This window comes from Pipistrellus hanaki (genome assembly GCF_964339955.1).
Source record: "Pipistrellus hanaki genome assembly, chromosome: 2".
NCBI lineage: Eukaryota > Metazoa > Chordata > Mammalia > Chiroptera > Vespertilionidae > Pipistrellus > Pipistrellus hanaki.
The window spans coordinates 191,032,489-191,052,796 of NC_140504.1; the positions used below are offsets into that span (position 1 = coordinate 191,032,489).

Consider the following 20,308-nt stretch of genomic DNA (forward strand, 5'->3'; position numbering starts at 1 on the left):
CGCCCTGTGGTCACCGGCAGATATAGCATGACAAGCTGAGGAGGGCCATCAGCCTGATCTTGGATTTGCATGGGTGCATGGGGAGGGCCGAGCCTGCAGGACTGGGTCCATCTAATGCGCTATGCAACTTTGGACTTGCCCTCCACCTCTCTGAACTGGGCCCCTCTGGGGGGAGCTGCAGGACCAGGTGGGGATAGAGATGTGTGAGCACACAGGAGCATCATCCTGATCTCCAATCTGTCCTTACCTGCAGGGTTCCCTTTATCGCACGGACCCCTGACAGCCTGGCCGGGGCCCTGCTCTGGGAGGGAAGGGGTGGCGGTGGAGTGCAGCTGCCTGACTGCCTGGCAGCCAGAGGTTGGGGGTGGAGAGGGAGAGGGAGAGGGAGCCCCAGGATGGAGCCTGGCAGATGTGACCGTGGAAGCTGGCATGGGCGCTTTTAATAAAACATAACCAAGCATGGGATCATAAAGTATTTTCTCTAATCCCAGGCTCCCAGGAGGGTGGGGTTGCCAGGAGGGCTGGTAAGGAGAGGGGATCAGAGGGGTGCCCTGAGGCTGGGCTGGGGGTGGAGCGGAACAGGGTTCGGGACAGCAGCTCCAAGCCTTCTGCCCAAGGTCAGAGTGCACTTTCTCACAGGTCTCCACTCCAGTTCAAACCAGGGGGAAATCAGAGGCTTTGTTCCAGATATGGTCCCCTCCTGGGACAGGTCACCGGCCCCGCTGTGCCTCGGCTTCCCCACAGATAGAATGAGAGGGGGCTGAACCTAGCCAGAAAAGCTCCAGAACTTCCTCCAGCCCTGATGGTGGAGACGTCTCCTCACCCAGTCCACTCACTTTCCATTTTTCTCCGTGGCTACAGGACTCTGCGTTCAAAGTAGAGCTTGAGTAGAAGGTGGTGTTTAAATTAGGCAAGAAGGGCTCTTGGCTTAATTGGGACAAGTATCCCCTCACCCATCACGTTGACCCATATCCTGGCCTCTCAAAGTGGTTTGTGTGTTTGTGGGGTACCTCCATGGGAAATTGGGGTCCACAGGGGCACAGTTTGAGAACCATGGGCCAAATCCTGCCTAGACCTTGTCATCCTCCATGGCCCACCTCCTGTCTCAGGATTGTGCGTCTCTCCTGGTCACCACCAAACGCCCTGGCCTTCTCCATCCTAACACTTACATAGTCGGTGATTATGCTTCTTGATTGTTTGTAGCCCAGGGCCTGCCAGGGCTGGGACACAGACATTCAATAAACAGGACCCCTCCCTAAGCTTTGTAGACCGCGCCTCTGCTATTGTGAGGCCTTATTCTCCTCTGTAGCAGTTATCACTTCCAGCCTTATATTATACTAGTGGCCCGGTGCACAGATTTGTGCACAGTGAAAGGGAAATTATTAGAAGAAATATTTTAATATTGATATTTACCCTTTCTCCCTCAGCACCTGGGAGCCAGGCGGTGACCTCACTCCCGTTGCCATCACTGGTCATCATCTGCGGGGCAATCAGGGGCCCCTGCTTGCACCTGCCTTGGCCTGATGCCACCGCTCACCTGCTCCACAATTCCACTGTGGTCCTGCTCTCATGGGGCCCCATCAGCGCCAGCAGTGCCTCCACTGCTGCCCACTGCCAGTGTTATGTCACCAACACCTGCCATGTTCCATGCCACCCTCTGATGGTCAGCACACATCATACTCCTCGTCTCCCAGTCAAACACCTGGTCAACCACCTATCCGAGGAGACAATTTACATATTAGGCTTTTATTATATAGGATACTTCTGTGTGCTATCTATCTAGTCACACAGTCTCAGAGGTAAGCTCCAGGAAGGCAGGTTTTACCTTTATTTTTTTCTACTCACCACTGTATCCCCATGGCTACCACATTACCTGGGACCTAGTAGGTATCCAATGTATTGGATGGATGGATGATGGATGGATGGGTGATGGATGGATGAATGGATGCATTGATGGATGGATGGTGGATATATGAATGGATGGATTGATGGATGGATGGTGGATATATGAATGGATGGATTGATGGATGGATGGTGGATAGATGAATGGATGGATTGATGATAGATGAATGGATGGGTTGATGGATGGATGATGGATGGATGGATGAATGGATGATGGATAGTCAAAAGAAGGAAGGACAGAACTCTCCCTTCCTTCCCTGAAAGGGTGTGGCTCTGTCAGGCCTGTCAGCTCACTCAGCGTTCGCACCATCTTTGGTATGACTCTCTAAGGAGTCTATAAGCTCCTGGCAGGCAACTGTATCCTTCCTCCAGATACCACAGCATCTGCATGAGCTTTTATTAGTTTCATAAACACTTGCCGATGCCTGCTCTGCACCAGGACCTGTGCCAGGCTCAGGGGACATAAAGATGAGTCGCAAATAGCTTCTGTGTCCATGGTGCTGTGAGCCTAGTAGATGTGGGGAAATACTGGTTTAATGAATGAGTCAAGTAATGTCTAAGGTGAGACCTGCATAATGAACAGGGCTTAGTCCAAAAAAAGAAGCAGCTTCCAGCAGAAGGAGCGGCATGTGCAAAGGTCCTGGGGCAGTAAAGCACGGTGTCAGTGCTGAAGTCCTGCACGGCAGGGGATGGGGCTTTTTGTCCAGCTCTATGTTTCCCCAGGGATTCCCCTCACATGGCACCCATCCTCCTCTTCCTAAATGCTGCACAATAGGCTTCCTCTGGGGCCACACTTTCTGGGGGATGAGAGGGAGGGGAGACCAGCTGCATCCCCTCCTGGTAACCTCCACACCCACGGAACCCACACGCATCTGCTAAGACCCACACTGCACTAAATATACCCGTCACATATGCCTCTTCTGTCTCCTTTCCAAGGGAACGAACATTGTTTAAGTAAAGCGCTTTAAATTTTAAAGAGCTGGCGTTGCGTGCTCTCTGCAGGAAGTTCTTAGCAGCATGTTGGAAAGGAATAATAATAATGATGCGTCTAGAGGCAGCAGAGCAGAACTGAGCAGGGAGGGGCCAGGACTGCAGTCTTCTACAGCGACTCAGCCCTAGGGCCCATGGTCCACTCTGGCTGCTGCTGGAGCATCTGAGTCCCTGAGAACCACCCAGAATCAAGACAGAAAATCCACAGAGCCCCAGAATCATGAAAGGTCAAGCTGGGAGGGATCTCTAACACAGAAAAACAGTTAAAATGTGAGACCTCCTGGATTCAAAACTCAGCACAGCCACTTACGAGCTGTGTGACCCTGAACTAGTGGCTTAACCTCTCTGTGCTTCCGTTTCTTCTGCCATAAAATGAGGATACTAGAAGCACACGCCCCGTGGAGGTTTGTGAAGATGGTGTAATGAGTCATTAATACAAGCAGGAGTTATCACAGTGCCTGTGTACACACAGAAAACATGCAATAAATGTTTGCTATTGTTACCACTTTGCAGCTGACAAACGCCTACGCATCTTCAAGACCCAGTCATGTATCACCCCTTCTAGTGACATATAACTTTCCCCAATACCTCAGGCAGATTAGTAATCTCTTCTTCTGCCTCTGCACAAAGATTTGACAGATATTTCAATTTTAGAATTTTCAATATTGTCCCAGGTGGTGTGGGACGCTCTGCAGAAGCGAACATGATGCTGTTGAAAATACAGAAAGAGAAGAAGAAGGGAAAAAGTCACTGACTATTCAGCTGGGCACTGGGAAAGACGCGATGAGCTCCAGAACACAAGAAAGGGTGTGGCTCAGGGAGAGGAAAGAATTCAAAGGAGAGTTCCTATCAAAACAGCTCTGGATCCAAAGATTGGATGGTGCAAAGCACCTTTGCATCAGCCGAGACTATGGTAGTAACCAAGGAAACAACTATACCGAGGAAGAGGACCTTCTCCTCATCTGCCTGCATCACAAATGTGTATGATGCATGGTGACCCTACGCCGTTCCGCCGTGCTCCTCCGTTCAGGTGTGACTGTTTCCTACGTCCAGCGCTCCCAGGGAGCTCCGGAGGCTGGGCACGCAATGGTCTTGACCGTGAGAGTAGCCACGGGCCTAGCAGAGGAGGAGAAGGTAGGAAACAGAAGAGAGGACCGATGCCTCCCGCACAGAAACACCAAATGGGTGGGGCGCCTGACGGTCGAGGGAGAAAGAAGAAGCTGGGGCTGTGAATACACATTTGTGTCATAATCACTAACGTTCAGCCAGTCGCTCTCTCATCGACAGGTCTTCACACTGCGCTCCATCGTCACGCCATTCACAGCCGCCGGGTTCATCTGTTTCCCCAGCCAGAAACAGAACACGCCGCTTCACCGCTTCAATGCGACAGCTGTGCTGGGATTTTTCATCATTAACACCCGAAATAATAAAACAGGCTTCATTTGTTAAAAAGGAAATCCAAATAGCCACATGTTTATCCTAATACGAATTAAGGAAAAATAAACTCAGGGTAACAAACCTATACATTATGCCTTTGCACAAAAACCAACAGAAAGAAAGGGAATCCATTTCAATTTGATTTGGGGAAAATGGTGATGTAAATAATAGCACAGAGCGGGTGTGGATATGACAAAAGTCGTGAAGGCGCGGCTGAAGTTTGGTGATCTCTGCAGTGTGCTCAGGCTCGGACCAGGGCATGGCTCAGAGCTGGCCAACCTGAGGGCAGCACCGCCCTCCCCCCCAAGGAATTGAGACTGGGAAGTTACCCCTGAAGCCAGAGGCGGCAGCCCTGTACTCCGATGGAGGCCAGGCAGCCAGCACAGAGGGAGGACCAGCCTGTGGACATGGCCCCAAATTCAACGGGGAAATGAGTCAGGTTGGGAGCTGTGGTAGATGGAAGGGGACTGAACTAAGGAATGTTGCCCTGGCCAACTTGGGAACTGAGAACCAAGGAGACTTTTCCTGGAGTTTTTCCTAAGGAATATTTACCCCCAGAGAGCAATCGACGCCCCTCCCTCCCCCACCAAGGGTCCCGCTGCCACTGGGCAGGACGGAGACCAAGCTGCATGGGGCAGGGCGAGTAGAAGACGGCAGTGCCGCCAGATGGCATGCCGGCGAGGGCAGGGGCACGCTGTCTTGCCTGGAGAATGAGGCGGGGATGCCACCGCCGCAGGGATTTGTCATGGCAATTTCAGCAAAGCCCGGGATGTGTGTCTCACGGATTTCAACCGGCAAAATGAGCGCTCATCAAAGACCATTTGAACGGCCACGGTGGATGGCAACGAGCGAATGGGACAGAGGGGCACAAGGCAGGTCGCCTCAGCCAACGGGGAGCTGCGAGCTAAGGGAGCTGCTGATGGACGTTCCTCCAAGAAACCATTTCCTCCTTTAAAGGCAGCAACTCCCTGAACTCCAGTGACACCCTGCCGAGATCTCGCTGAAAGTGCAGCCCGGCCTGGCTCGGTGGTGGTTGAGCGTCGACCTATGAACTAGGAGGTCGAGGTTGGATTCCCGGTCAGGGCACATGCCCAGGTTACGGGCTCAACCTCCAGTGTGGGACATGCAAGAGGCAGCCGATCCATGGTTCTCTTTCATCACCGATGTTTCTCTCGCTCTCTCCCTCTCCCTTGCTCTCTGAAATCAATAGAAATATATTTAAGACATAAAATAAGTAAATAAAAGTGGCAGTGGTAATTCTGGCTTCAAGTAAAGGACAAAGACCGGGTGGTCCCAGGGGCAAATTAACTCACTGTGCCCTCGCTTTCCCAACCTGCCTCTCCCTGCGGAAGGGTGAGGCGTGGAGCCCGTTCATGACGGATGTGGGCCAGGATACACGAGGTGAGGCTCAGGGGAGGGCAGGAGAGATGACTAACGGGGTCTAAGGAGAAAGAACCTCTCCGTGGGCAATAGGGTGGAAAATAGACTGGGGAATGACGCATAGGTGCGCCCTGGGGTGGACTCATCAATCAGTGAGGTGGCCCGGGGGACAGGGGAGGGGGAGGGGCATTGAAGAGTCTAGAGCAGAGACGAGGCATCGCAAAGATCGATGCCAGCAGGGGCGAGGGCAGGCGTTCCCTCTCTGCAAACGGCACGGCTCTCCCAAATGCGTGGGCCCCTGGAGAGCCAGCCCCATACTCATTTGCTACTTTTTGGCTCAGGAAGACCTAGCATCCACTCAAGGCTGGGCGTGGGAATTGACTGGTGTGGTTATGAACACGAATGGCCAATGCAGCACCGTGCACGGCCTCGTTTCACCATCACCCCCACTCTATTGGGGAGTTAGGAACACAATCCCCATTTTACAGATGGGGAAACTGAGGCTTAGCAGGATGATGCAAGCGCTCTGCTCTTTGCTCCCCCAGCTCACTCTCCTCCCCCCTCTCCACCAGCTCTGTGCCTGGCAGGCCAACCTGTAGGGGCACCCAACTGGTGCCCCCAAGTTGGCTGCATCCCTGTCCCCAGACCCACAATCATGTCAGGCAGCCCCCCTGCACAGCCCTCTTCTCAGTCTAGGGGTGTTAACAGCTCCCTCTGTCTCTAACCCCATGGGGCTGCACCATCCCCTAGACCCACGCAAACAGCCCCTGCAATAAGCCACCTCAGACTCCACAGCTAAGCCCCGTGTTTCCTTCTGGCACCTGGGTGGTAGGCAGGGGGGTAAAAGAGTTCACGAAGCCACAGAGCTCGCCAACAGCCGTGCTGACCCTTGAACCCGGCCTCCAAAGCCCACGTGGGTCCCTCTGAAGTGGGATTTCCCAACGGCCAACATTCACAGCCGCCACGGTCACAGACTGGCCGCCTCCACCAGCTACCTGCACCGCAGTGCACTTAACATTTCTCTTTAATGCAACTCATTTTTTACTTACATAAGCCTTTTTATAAAGAGAGAATTTAAATCACTGCCCCCAATGCCTTAAACAGAGGGCGGCTGAAAAAGAATTGCCACAAAATCAAAACACTGTTATTAAGTCTTGCTGCCACTGGCTGGCTGAAGCCTGGGTGCCCTAGACCGATGGGGTTTGCTTTGGGTTATTTTTTATTTATTTATTTATTTTTGGAAAGTGATCAGCAAGTGATAGAGAGTGTTAAAGAAATGAGAGAATCAACCCGGGCTTTCTCCTGGGCACAACTACAAGGACAGGACAAGCGAGAAACTCCCTCCCTGAGATTCACTCTGGTGGGTTGCTAATGGGCAGGCTCCACCTATAGAGGATCTGCCAGGGTTCTTGTTCCAGCATTAAGAAAGGCTCAGCAATCTGGAGAAAGACTGTGTGTAACTGAAGTAAGAGTCTAGACACGAAAGATAATTTTGAAAGGCATTGGGGGTTAGAGGAGCCTAGCTAAAGAAACTAAGTTCTCCTTGTCTCAGGACCCCTTGCTTTTTATTAACACAAATTGTCCTAAGGTAAGGTAGAGATATACACTTCAAAGGGTAGGGTTTCATTTACAGAGTCCATTGTCAGATTGGGGGATTGCCTACAGCTGTTCAGGTATTTGGCCAGTAGGAGGCAATCACATGTAGATTAAGATGCCCTGAGCTGTCTGACAGCAAACAATCAAATTAATGCATCCTTTTCAGGTTTGGGGAAATGCCTTTAGCCATTCCAACAGGTGATAACTTATGTGACTCTGCCCTAGTGGAGTCCCCAAGTTCCATGAACCTTCTGATGGAACTCTTGCAGTTATGACATGCTGGAACTGGCTTCCAGCAAGGACCATTGCCTTGGGCCCCAAGTTCAAGTTCAACAGAACTTCCTGCAATGGTGGGAATGTCCTGTCTATACCTGTGCCACCCAATGCAGGAGCCGCTGGCCACAGGCCCACGGAGCACCTGGAATGTGGCTGATGAACTACATTGTGTTGGACTCAGTTCAGTGAAAGCTGAGCTGCTTTGCTTAGTTTTCATGTAAACGTCAGTCAGCATCCATGGCCACGTACTGAACAGCACAGCCCTAGACTGTAAGCCCCAGCAGGGTGAGAACTTGCCTGTTCATTCTCTGAGTTTCTAGAACAACACTGTGCCGGGCCCCTGGGAAGCATTCCATTAATTTTTTGCTGCACCAATGAATGAGTCAGGGAATGAATGAATGAATAAATGAATGGCACTGCGTCCTGCCAACAAGAACCTGCTCGCTCTGCAACTCAGATTGTCCTGGGAACTAACTCTTCCCCATGAGGTTTGCCTTTCTCCTACGACTGCCCCCTCGGGCAGCCACAGGCCGAGGAATTTCCCATCCGAGGATGCTTCTTCCCCTCCACTCTGCCCGCGGCCCAAGTGAACAAAGGCGTCTTTGTGCTTGTGGTCGCCTTCAGTCCTCCACCTCGCTCTCTCCTCCCCCGTCTGGGACACTAGGTGCCCAGGGACAGTTAGCCTCTGACCACCTGCTTCTGTGGCACCAGGCGCCTGGCCTTGGGCTACTGTACAACCTGAATACTCCCTGGACAAAAGCTGGCACTGGGGCAGTGAGCGCCAGGCCTAAATGCGGACGCCACCCACCCTCTGTCCGCACCAGCCTCGGTCTTCACTCTGAGCCCTCGCCCAGGCCAGCCCAGCCCAGCCAGGGCCGCCATGATGGACGCCTTCCTCTGGGCAGCCTGAGGGAGAGGGGAGGAAGAGGCAGCTCTGGGGAGATAAAGGAGGCGCCAGGGGTTGGTGACAAACAGCCCCACCGGAGGAGCGCCAGTGCCTCTGCAGAAGGAGAAACAAAAGGGCAAAGGGAACCGCTTGGCACAGGAACAAAAGAACCCAACGGCTCAGCTGCTTCTCTCCCCAGCGACTCCCAAGCTGCTCCTATGATTTATGAGGCCGGGGTCGCTCCCCATGGGAGTGCCGCCAGGATCCCCACCCGAGTCTGGGAAACGCTGATGGGGGAGAGCCAGGCTGAGGATGGGCCTCAGGACTGGGAGGGAGAAGGCCCAGGGTGTGTGTCCACACAAGAGTCACTCCTCCCTCCTGCCTCAGTTTCCTCAGCTTTCCAATGGGGGCAAGGAGAGAACGGCAGGTATCTCTCAGCTCCCTGCTGGCCCCGCTGCTCCGTGATTCCAAACCTGGGGCTGGGTAACGCTCCACACAGAAAATCTATAGCGCACACCCTCCTCCTGGGCACTGGGGTTTGTGAACACTTCTTCTCACCAGCTCGTGCTGGGGGGTGGACAACCATTATTATCGCTGCGGCAGCTACTTTTCACACACCAACTAAGGACTAGACACCGTGCTCGCAAACCCTTCGGGTCACGTGACTCACCCTCCCAGCAGCACCCCCAGACCTTCCACCAAGACAGCCATGTGTTCAATGAGAGCAATGGAAGCTGAAAGTGATGAAGAGGTCAGCTGAGCTCACATGCTGGACAAGTAGTGGAGATGGGATCTGAACCCTGGTCCGACTCCAGAGCCATGCCCCCTGGAGATCTAGAAGCTCCGCCCCAGAGGTGCCCTCCTCCCATCACTCCTGGCTCAGACCAGAGGTACAAGTTCCACCTGGAGCAGCCCCTTCCCAGGCCGGGCCCTGCGACCTTGATGGGGCTTGGGCAGGGGACTGGCTTCCCCTCCTTGCAGTCTCCAGATGCCAGCTTCTCTTCCTTGAGGCTGCATCTCTTTGGGAACCCCAGAGCCATCATTTACAACCCAGTGGCGGTTCCAATGAGTTTCCAGCTTCAGGTGGCCCAGAAAAGCCAAATTAATCTTCCTGGAGCACTGCTCTGGGACGGTCTCTCCTCTCTCTTCAACTGCTCCCCAAAGCCCCGGGCTCCAATCCAGACCCCTCACCAGGCGCTCGGGCCTCTGCCAACAATGCCAACCTCATTCCCAGTTTCTCGTGAACACCTTATGCTCAGGTGGGGCTTGGCATGAATAGATGTTTAGTGCATGCATTTTCCCTCCTTTCTCCCCATCCCCCGCCCCATCACCAATCAAGGGCAGCTCCCTCCCCAGCAAGGGGAACTCAGGAAGAAGAGGAAGCCCTCTGGTGTTCCCATCACCTTCTATCTATTGTTGGCCCATTCCCTCAGATGCCAGCTGTGATGCCAGCATGAGTGATGGACAATGAACACCTTCTCACACTGGGAAGGACCTCCAGTGGTTACTGAGCAGGGCCAGGCTCAGGGAGACCTCATTCATTCCTTCCTTCATTCATTCAATAAACACATCTTGAAGATCTGCTCAGAACCAGAACCCATGCCAGGATCTGACTCTCAAGAGCTCTCTGCTCAACAGCGAGACCAACGCACAACCACCTCCAGCCGCAGAGCAGCTGGTTTTAGCAGTTGCCCAAGGTGCCGCTGCCAGCACACTTAGGGGACACCAGAGTCACTGGGGCCCGGGGTGTACTGGAGGGTGGGAAGTGGGCGAGCAGAGGCTTGGAGAGAGGTTACTGGGGGTCAGAGGCTGTGTCTGCTCTCTGTGCCAATAAAGAGCAGAAGTGGGGGAAAAGGGGAAGAGAGGAGGAGGGGAGGAGAAGAGGAGGTTATGAGAAGACCAGGAACCTCCCAGGCAGGCCTAGTCTGTGGGCTGGAGAGAGGTGGGCTCTGGTCTCCATGCTGTGTGACCATGGACATAGTGTCCGAGGCTATGGATGGGGGATGTTAACACCCAGTCGGATGGCAGTGGAGGAGGGAGGAGGTCACATCAGCACAGTAACAAGCGCAGCACCCAGCTCACAGTTGAAGTTTCTGGCCTGTGAGCTCATGGGGAGCTGGCCTGCCTCACTCCAGACCCCTGAGGACCGAATGAGGCAGTGCAATGAGTGGAGGAAGGCTGGGTTCACAGCCACCAAACCTGGGTTCAGTCCAGCCACTTCCTACTACCATTTCTCATCTCTCCAAGCCTCAGTTTCCCTGGGTGTTCAATAGGCTCAAGAGTAGCTGCCTTCAGTCTGATATAAGGACGACGTGGACCAATGGGTCTGCCAGCAGGTTGTCAGCTCTCGATTGCTATCAGTGGGCAGAGAGTTGGGGTGTCCAGAGTCAGCATCTCCACCACTTTGATTATTTGAGCATCCCCAAGAAAGACAGAAGCAGAACTTGGCTGACAGGAAGTTCACCTGTAAGACCAGTCTCAACTCCACATGCCATAGATAAGCTTTTGCACACACTTTTCTGTAGAAAGCCATGGACCCAGCCCTCATCTAAATCAAGATACATGTGTCTAACGGCCAGAGGTGGCGTATGCACCAAACAACCTCCATTGCGCACTTACCATGTGTCTCATGGAGAAGATTCGATGGCAGACCTGGATAGTGTCCCTGTCTTCAGGGAGCTTCTAGTTTACTAAGGTGGGATGTGGGAGGTCCACAGTGAGGCTGGCTCCATCCCCGAATTTCACTGGGAAAATTTCCATTGGATCTGGAGCTGCACTGGGGAGGGGGGAGGGGGAGCATGCGGGACAGCAATGCCTCAGGCCTCCAGGGAAAGGCAGGAAGCAGACAATGGAATCGGTCACCCCAGCCTGGGGATCATGAACCGTCCTCCAGGGGTTACCCAGAGCAGCTAATCAACGACTCTGAGGCCCATCAGGCCTTAGGGAGGCTGTCCAGTGGGGTCTTTCTTGCAAGTTGCAGAAATCACTCTGGACAACTCAAGCCAAAGAAAGGGAACCAATGGAGCCGGACAAGCTGAAGCGCGTGGCCTTTGGGAGGACTTGCCACACGAGCTGGACAGCTCTGGCAGAACCATGGTTAATGCTGGTCCCCTCATCAGAGCCAAGAGCTCTGCATGCCACGACTCGTTCCACCCTGTCAGCTCCCTGCCAGGTAGGGCCCGCCATTATTTCTTGGGAAATCAGCAAAGCCCAGTTTATTGGGGGCCTCCACTGGCCAGGGAAATGTGCCAGTGAGTCTCAGTCTTCCTGACACTATGCTTACAATTCAGGTTCCAGGGTGAGTGTGACTGGATGGGCTCGTCTTGAGGGTGTGTTACTTGATGGTGCCCTCTACAAAAGTGGGGTGTAATTGGGAGTGGTGCTTGCATAATCCCCCAAAGCAAATCTGGCATTTTGCCAGGAGATGAGATGCAGGAATGGCCTGGGGCCAAGCCCAAGACCAGATTCTTTTCCAGGTGTCGCAATGTCCGTTTCCACCCCTGTGGGGAGCTACTCTGCACACCTCCAGCTCCGTGCACACAGCATCCATTGGCTGCATCCATGGGGCCTCGGACAGTGGATTTTGGTGTCTGTGGGCCCCTTCAGCCACTGCACCCCCCTTGTATGTGTAATGATGGGTTCCAGGATCTCATCTCTTTGGTTCATTCCCAAGCACCTCGTCCTGAAGACAGGCACCTCTTAGGAAGTGATGTCATGTGTTTACACACCACCACCATCTATCACTCAAAACGGAAGGCTTTGCATCCCCTCACAAATGGTGGAGGCAGCTGCATCCCCCTTGCAAATGAGGAAAAATAACTAGTTCCTCCTCTCCTCCAGGACCAGCAGTGTCGGGTTGCCTTAGACCTGGATTTGAAACTCCCAGATCTTCCTCTTAAAAAAGATCCCAAGCCTCATTCATTATTTAAGGAAGAAAAAAAAGGAAGAAAGATGTGGGAGATGCGGGTTGGTGAGGAGGAAGATCCTGGGTCTCTTGTCCTCATCAGCAAAACGTGGCTAATAATCCTGCCTCGTGGGCTGTTGGGGGCATTTAATGCCTAAAGAGCATCTCTAGGTGCATGACACATGGTAGCTGTCAGCAACCTCACTCTTCTTTGTCCCAGTCCTCACGGAGACTCTAGGAGACCTGCCTCTAGCTCTTTGCTCACACAGGTTTCTCTTCCTGGCACCCCCGCCCCCCACCCTGCCCCTCCCACCCCCTCAGCCCTGGGCTTAGGAACATCCTCCCTTTACTTCAAGGCCTAAATGTCTCCCTCCCCTCTGAAGCATCCCCTTCACACCCCAATTAATCCCTCTCCCCTCACCCCCCCCCAGAACCTGCTGGAGGGGCATCAATTCACTTGGCCCCTAAGCAGGCATCAAAGCACTTCCATCCGGACCGCCGTGCCTCTTTCCAGGAACATGCCCAACCTGTCCCCGCACTGGGGTGAGGACCCCGGTCTCAGGCCTTCCTCTTTTCAGAAGCGCCCCGCCCACAGCAGATGCCCACTCATTGTCTAGAAGATGACGAGGGCTTTCGGGGACACCCGCTCTCCCATCTGTGCAGACAAACACACTGGCGATTCTCTCAATGGGGATTTGGGCCGGAGAAAAACACCCAGGGAGGGAATTGGATCCATTGCAACCGTCCATGTGGCTGGAGCGGGGAGGGGACTGACAGCATGGCGCAGAGGGGGAGAATCCCATGCCGAAATCTCTGCTTGCCATGTACTGACTGGGTGGCCTTGGGGAGGTCACTGAACCTCTCTGAGCCTCAGTTTACTCATCTGCAAAATGAGGCTAATTTTACCTCTTAGGGTGGTTGTAAGCATTCAAGGGGATGAGAACGGCAACACACAATGCATGACATACAGTGAGAGCTCAGCTAGGGTCCAAGCTCCAAGCCCTCTTTCCGCTAAGTGAAGAATCAATCTTCCGCTAAGCCAGCAGTCAGCAAACTCATTAGTCAACGGAGCCAACTATCAACAGCATGACGACTGAAATTTCTTTTGAGAGCCAAATTTTTTAAACTTAAACTTCTTCTCATGCCACTACTTCAACATAGCCTCTTGCCCAGGTCGTGGTATTTTGTGGAAGAACCATACTCAAGGGGCCAAAGAGCAGCATGTGGCTCGAGAGCCGAAATTTGCCGACCACTGCACTAAGCTGTTAGCAGAAAACCCTCCCACCGAGTTAGGGGCCTGAGGATGGAGCAGAGGTGGGCAGGGTGGTAGGCCAGGTCAGACACCTACATGGATGCCAGGAAAGCCATTAACAGGACTAACCAGCCTCCTCTTTGTTTGGCCCGTCACAGACTGCTTATCCAGAAGCCCAGGCAAGCTGCTCAAACCCCTCCACCTCCGTCCCCCAGCACCCCGCCCTGAACTGTAGCAGCAGTTACATGTGTATGAGACAAAGGCTCTGGAAAGTCAGACAGCCAGGCCCTTCTAAGGCATCACTGGTCCCTAGCGTGGCCCTGCCCCCCGGGACTCTCTGCAGCCCAAGAGAGGGGTCATGGGAAGGAAAGAGGGAGTCTGGGGCTGGACCAGCTGGGAGCCAGAAGGAGCCAGTGCTCCTGCCATGAACAAATCTTAAACGCTTAGCCTAGCTTTCCCGATCTGTGAAAAGAGGAGCTTAAACCCACTGCACAGCGTGCGTGAGGGCTGTGAAGCAGCCAGCACGTGCTGGACACGTGGCAGCTGATCCACATAACCGTGGTTATTGGAAACGCAAAACCCCAGCTCCGAAATGAGACAGGCGCGATCTAAGCTTGTTGGAGGCTTGCTGTGGAAGGGTTGTTAGATACAGGGTCTCAGCACCGCACCGACCGGGGCCGCTCTCCTCTGGAGCCTATCCTCTGGCCTAAGGCGTTAGGGTTGGGGAGGAGGAAGATCAGCTGCTGCTTCAACAAGCTTCTCCTGCTTAGAAAACAACAGACCTTTCAGAGCCACTGAAGTGATCTCCGAGGTCGCTTCCAGCCCTAACAGTCTCTGCACATAAAAGAGAAAACCCAACGCAACATCTCAGGCAAAGCTCCAGTTTGCATCTGGGGTGGGAAGGGAGTGGAGGTGCTGCCTGGGGGTCGGGACATTCTGGGGGAGCAGGGGAGAAGCAGCCTGCCCAGAGCAGGCCCTTTAACACAGCTGCCGAGGGCTCAGAAGGAGCCTGCGGTGCCCAGCCCCAACGGGTCAGGGCATGGGGTGGGGGTGGAGAGGGAGGATAAAGATATCAAATCCTCACGCCAGCTCCAGCAGCACAGCCCTGCAGTCTCAATGCTGCGGCTGCCTCAGCCCAGCCAAGCTAGCCACCCCCCTCCAACCCACCTGCTGATGCGTGATGGTGCAGAGAGGACTGGCAGGGCCTCTGGCTCCCCCTAACTGGGCCTGCCCACCCCTACTCTTCCTGAAGAATTTCCCAGAGCCCCCTGTGGCAGGTCCAAGAGCCATTCTCCGGACCCCACTTCCAACTCCTGGGGCCCCACCCCCTGGGGCCCCCACCCCCACCCCCATGGGGGCCACTGCGCAGGCCCAAGAGCAGAGCTTCCTTCCCAGAAGTGCCCGGTTGAAAACGCCATTCAGGCACCCTGGGTGATGGGGAGACCTGAGAAGAATGGATTTCTTCCCTGGAGTCAGATTCCAGGGAAGGGGGGGGGGGCAGTGGCAGGCATTTCCCACCACCCAGCCAGCCAGCCTGTGCAGAGGACTCCTGGACTCCTTTCTAACCCACCTCTCTGAAGAGGAACCCCTTTGCTTTGCAACCCACAGGGGCAGAACAGGCCAGGGCACATTGGCCAATACCCCCTCTGGTATGACCCCCCCGTCCCGCACTGAGCAAGCAAGTTTATGATTCTTGCTCCAGATTCTATGCTTCAGAGGCAGCCTGGGCAGGTGGGCCTGCAGAGACCAGTGCCAGGTGCTTGGCTCTTGGTCCAGGAAGGGCGCCCTCCTCCGGCAAGCCAGCCTCTTGCATCTCTTGCGGACCCTACTGTATCCCCGCCCTCTCGCGGGCACTGACTTGGAAGCGGGAAGGAGAGACCCCACCCACGGGCAGTCTTGTCTCCTCTGCGGAGAACAGGCTGCTCCCCTGCCATCTGGGACCCCGGTCCGCGCCCTAGGCTCACAAAGTTCCCGGTGCGCGATCCGGGTCTGCGCCTCTCCTTCACCCTGAGCAGCAGAGCTGAGAGGCCAGCCGGCTCCCCAAGCTCAGGCTCCCCAAGCCCAGAGGCACTCACCCCGGGTCCTGGGCCCGCCTCCCGCAGCCTGCTTTGGAGGCGGGCAGAGGGCTGCAGGAGGCCCGCGGCTCTGTAACCAGAAAACGCTGCTCGCGGTTCCCCCGGAGCTCGCAGGGTGGGGTCCTGATGGAGCAGGTTTCCCACCAAAGCTTTCCCATGGCTCGCCGCCATCCCCCTCTCCTGCCGGGTCTCTCTGTTCTGAGCATTGGGGGGTGAGGGGCGGGGGGTGGGGAAGGGTGCTCACTTCCTGCCTCCAACCCCAAGCCCTGCTCCCTGCAGTGGCCAGGTGAGGGCTCCGGTGCCTCTCAACAAAGCCCCGGGCCCTCTCCGTGGAGGAAGCGCAGGAACGGGGCAACCCCTACCCCCACCCCTCCCCTCCATCCAGCCTCTCTCTCTAGGGGCATCCGAGGTTGGGGGCAGAATTTGATCCACTTTGAAAAGTCCATTGCTCCCAGGATGGGGGACAAAGTGAGGGCCTGCCTTCCCCTGGGTCCCACCTGCCTCTCCCCCTCCGGCCAGCAGGGCCACCATCAGGCTCCCCTCTGCAGACCCGCGCCCTCCAAGGACCGCGGAGAAGAGGGGGTGGGGTTTAGGGGCGCCCCTCCCTGGCAAGCACTCCAGGAGCCTGTTAGGCACCACCCCTTAGGGCAAGGCGTGCACAGAGGGCTGTAGGCTCCCGAACCTCCATCACCCCGTTGAGTCAGGGGCTGAGCCCTACTGGCCACGGCCACAGTGGCTACTTCTTGGCACCCCCGTCCCTTTGCCCCCTCCACGGTGGAGCCAGGCTGTGACTCCAGAGGGGCTGGTTTGGGGCACCCAGGTTTGACAGAGGCTCAGGGAGGATCCAGGACCAGGACTCTGACCCTCGAGGGCTCCTCCCTGGTCCCGCCTCCCTCCAGCTGGGCGGGTGGCCCTTGCCTGGCTCCGGGACCCAAAGGTGCCTCAGTCGCAGGTTCCCCTCCCGCAGCTTGTAAGACCCATCAGCCAGTAGCCAGGGCAGGAGGCACCCTGGCAGTGGAGGACCGGGAGCTGCGGAGCCTCGGACCTCAGATCGCTAGCTCTGGGGAGCCCGCTAGGCTTCCTCCTTCCGGCTGGGACCAGTCCATGCGGGAGACACACATGCCACCGCTCAGCCTCCGCACCCCCACGCGCCCACACCTGCCCCCCAACCACACGCTGGGTCCACAACGCGACCCCCCTCCCCTCGCAGCATCTCCAGGCTCTGCCCAAGGGTCACATCCCCACCTGCTGTGCACGCAGGCCCCCGCCCAGAAACACCGTCCTCTGCTGTCACACACCCCTCCAGGGGCCCGCACGCTTGGGGCACGCGTGGAATGCCACACCTCGCACACGCACCCACCCTTCACCACGCTCACACAGACAGCGGCACGAGCTCACACACTTCACACCCTCACGGAGGGGCTGACACCCCCTGAGCCCCAAGCACTCTGGCTCCCTCTCTCCCTCTCTCTCTCTCTCTCTCTCTCTCTCTCTCTCTCTCTCACACACACACACACACACACACACACACACACACACCTTCCCCGCGTAACTGACACAGACACTCTGCACCCCTCCAGACACGCTCACGCCCGCACCCGCACACACATTCGCATCTCTCAACGCGCTCCCGCACCCTCTTCACACGCAGCTTCTACCCGGCACCCTCACACCCCGGCACCCTCACACCCGGGCGCAACAAAGGCACGATCGCGCGCGCGCGCACACACACACATGCACACACACACACACACACGCACACAGAGACACGCACACACATGCACACACACACACACTGGCACAGACCCAGAGCCCAGAGCGCTCTCCCCCGGGAGACAGTCTCCCCGCCTCCCTCGCTGAGCCGACCAGCTCCGCAGATCCCCACGCCAGGACCCGCGCTCGGACCCGAGCCTCCCGGAGCACCCCCGCCCGCGCCCCTCCCCGGCGGCGGCCCCAGCCCCCGGCTGCTGCCCGGCCCCGCGGGCCCGCACTCACCGCGCGCCAGGTGGAGGGTCGCGGCGAGCAGCAGGCAGCCGCAGCCGCGGAGGCTCGGGGCGGCTCGCATGGTGCCCGGGGGCGGGCGGCGCTGGCGGGGCGGCGGCGGCGACGAAGGCGGAGGCAGGTCCCCTCGCCATGGGCTCAGGCGAGCTCCTGCCTCGGGCCGCCGGCCGAGACGGCGGGGGACAGCGCAGGGCGCCGCGGGGGCGCCCCCATGCCGCCGCGGCCCGGCTGCCCGGGCGCCGGGCTGGACTGGGCTCGGGCTCCGCCGGGCGCCGCGACCCTCGGGCTCCGGGCTCCGGGCTCCGGGCTCCGGGTGTCCTCCGGGCGCGCAGCTGCCGGCTTCCGGCTCCGCGGCTGCGAGCGGCACCGCCAGCGCCGGGCTCCGGGTCCGCGGCGGCGCTGGAGTTTGGAGCCAAATTGCGCTCTCGCTGCCTCGCACTCGCCTCTCCCGGCTGCGCGAGCGCCCCCCTCCCAGCGCCCTCCCTCTGTCCCTCCCCTCTCTCCCCGCCCCCCGCCCTCCCCTCCCACCCTCCCTCCCCTCGCCGCGCTCTCCGCTGTATTATACAGACTTTTCTTTAATCCTTTCTGGGCTGTTCGGTTCTCTCCGCTAAGCCGATTTATTGCAGGGAGAAGGAGAGTTCCCTCCCTCCCCGCACCCTCCTTCCTTTCTTTCCTCCCTGTCATCTCCCCCCACCCCTACCTCCGAGGACACCCCCCCCCCACTCACACCTCCCTGGAAACCCTTGTCTTCACAACCATCGCCCAGCTGACCTAGGCTCCTGCCCTCCAGAAGCCAAGCTCCAGCTGACCCCCCTCCACCTAGTTCCATCCCTGGGATTCCCCTGCTCCCCGCACTGCCCCCCCCCCCCCCCACACACACACACACTGATGGGGAGGCAGCCTCCCGGCCTCCTAGAGGGATGCCTCCACAGCGGGCAGAGCAGGCAGGGTGTGGCCCCAGACCCGGCCTTGCCCCTTACTGGTAGTAATGCCTTGAGTGGGAAGGACCAGGGGCACAAGTGTTCTGAAACTTCCCAAATCAGGGGTGCCCTCCCCCAGGAACGGGGAAACGGGGTGTTTTGTCCCTTCTTCCTGGAACAGCCACAGGCTTGTATCCAGCCGGGAATGGGTAAGGAACCGGCTGTTTCCTCTTGGCAGAGGCTAGGTTTTCACTTTGTTAGCGGATCTGATGCCCCCTTTCACCCCAGGCCTGAGGAGTGGACCGTGGGGCTTGTATCTTAGCCTTTACCTCCCCCCCCCCCTGCACACACACACACACACCATGGAGCTTGGGGCCTGGCTGTGGGCCTTGGGGTCTCCTAGGAGGGAGAGCCCTCAGGGTGAGCTGGGGGTGAGGTTGGATGGGGCAACTCAGTGCATGTCATCCCTGGAGAAGGCCAGCTGGGGCACAGCCAGGTCAGTATGACTGGCCAGGCCTGAGCTCAGAATGCAGGTCTCCAGTTCCGGACCCAGCATGCTCTCTACAGCACTGCACAGAGAATCCCCAGCTCCCCCAGCTCTGTCCCCTTGCCTCATGGACTTCTACACTACTTACCCAGCTGGCCAATGGGTACACAGCCAGCTGCACCAGCAGCCCTTTGAGGGAGGGCAGTGAGCAGTGGGTGGCTGCTAAGCCTGTTGGGGAGCCCTGTGCAGAGATGCCCCCTGGCAGGGACCTGCCTCCTCCCTCCACCCTCTCCCAGCCTCACCACAGGCTCCCCAAGGCAGCCTGCTGCAGCCCCGCCCCCCCTCCCCCCTCCCCGCTCCCCCCCACCAGGGCCCCAGCCCGGAGAAGGCGCGATTTGCATTTATGAAGACCTGGAAGCAAACGTTCACCTGACAGGCTTTAGAATGATCCTCTCAGTAAAATAATAATAATGATCATAATAAACCCTTATAAATAGGTGTTTGATTACAGTTTGTCCCTACGAGGATTTTTTATTTTTTTTGAATCAGACTAATTGGCTGCCAGGCTGATGGGGCTGGTTCTGGCTTGAATACGTCTTGGGTCCTTTCTTTTCACTTTGGCTGGCTGTTCTTCCCTCCTGCTCACCCACCCCCTCCCAGGTCTCTCCTTTCCCAAGTTGCTGGGGGCCAGCTTAAGTCACTTCTCCACTCCCCAACCCCCGCTTCTTTGGGCTGGTCCAATTATGCCAAGTCTCTGATTGCCTTCCGCGCCCCTCCCCAACCTCAGCTCTGGCCAAGGAAAATGCCACCAGAACCCACCTCCATCCTGGGTGCCAAGCTCTCTGTGGAAGGCCGTTCCTGCCTGGGGAGCAGTGTCAGGACCCTCGTGTTGGCAGGTTGGTCTGAGTTCATCAGCTGAACCCTGAACAGGTGAGGGCTCCTGTCTGTACTCACTGCAGTCCAGCCATTAGAGAGGGAGCCAGGGCTCAGGTGGGATTCCAGCTCCCCGCTCACCCATGGGTCCCTCCAGCGGGGAAAACATCCCCAGAGAGCAGCAGGAAGAGGCTAGAGATGCCTCCATTGTGGCAGCTCTGAGCGACATCTAGCAAGAGGCTAACACGGAGGGAAGGAGGCCCGACAGCCAAGGGGAGTGGGTGGGGTGCTCTTAGGGCCAAGGATTACACCAGGAGGGGAGTAGTGGT

General features: G+C 56.8%; 1 protein-coding gene across 1 annotated transcript in view; it reads right to left on the reverse strand.

Moving 5' to 3' along the window:
* Positions 1–18,158, reverse strand: part of IGSF21 (immunoglobin superfamily member 21) — a 200,521-nt gene extending 182,363 nt beyond the window's left edge. The window contains exon 1 of the mRNA XM_084875253.1: positions 17,694–18,158. Within this exon, the coding sequence (XP_084731379.1) occupies positions 17,694–17,763 (70 nt within the window). The 5' untranslated portion in view covers positions 17,764–18,158. The remainder of the gene's footprint in view (positions 1–17,693) is intronic.
* Between the last annotated feature and the right edge of the window lie 2,150 nt (positions 18,159–20,308).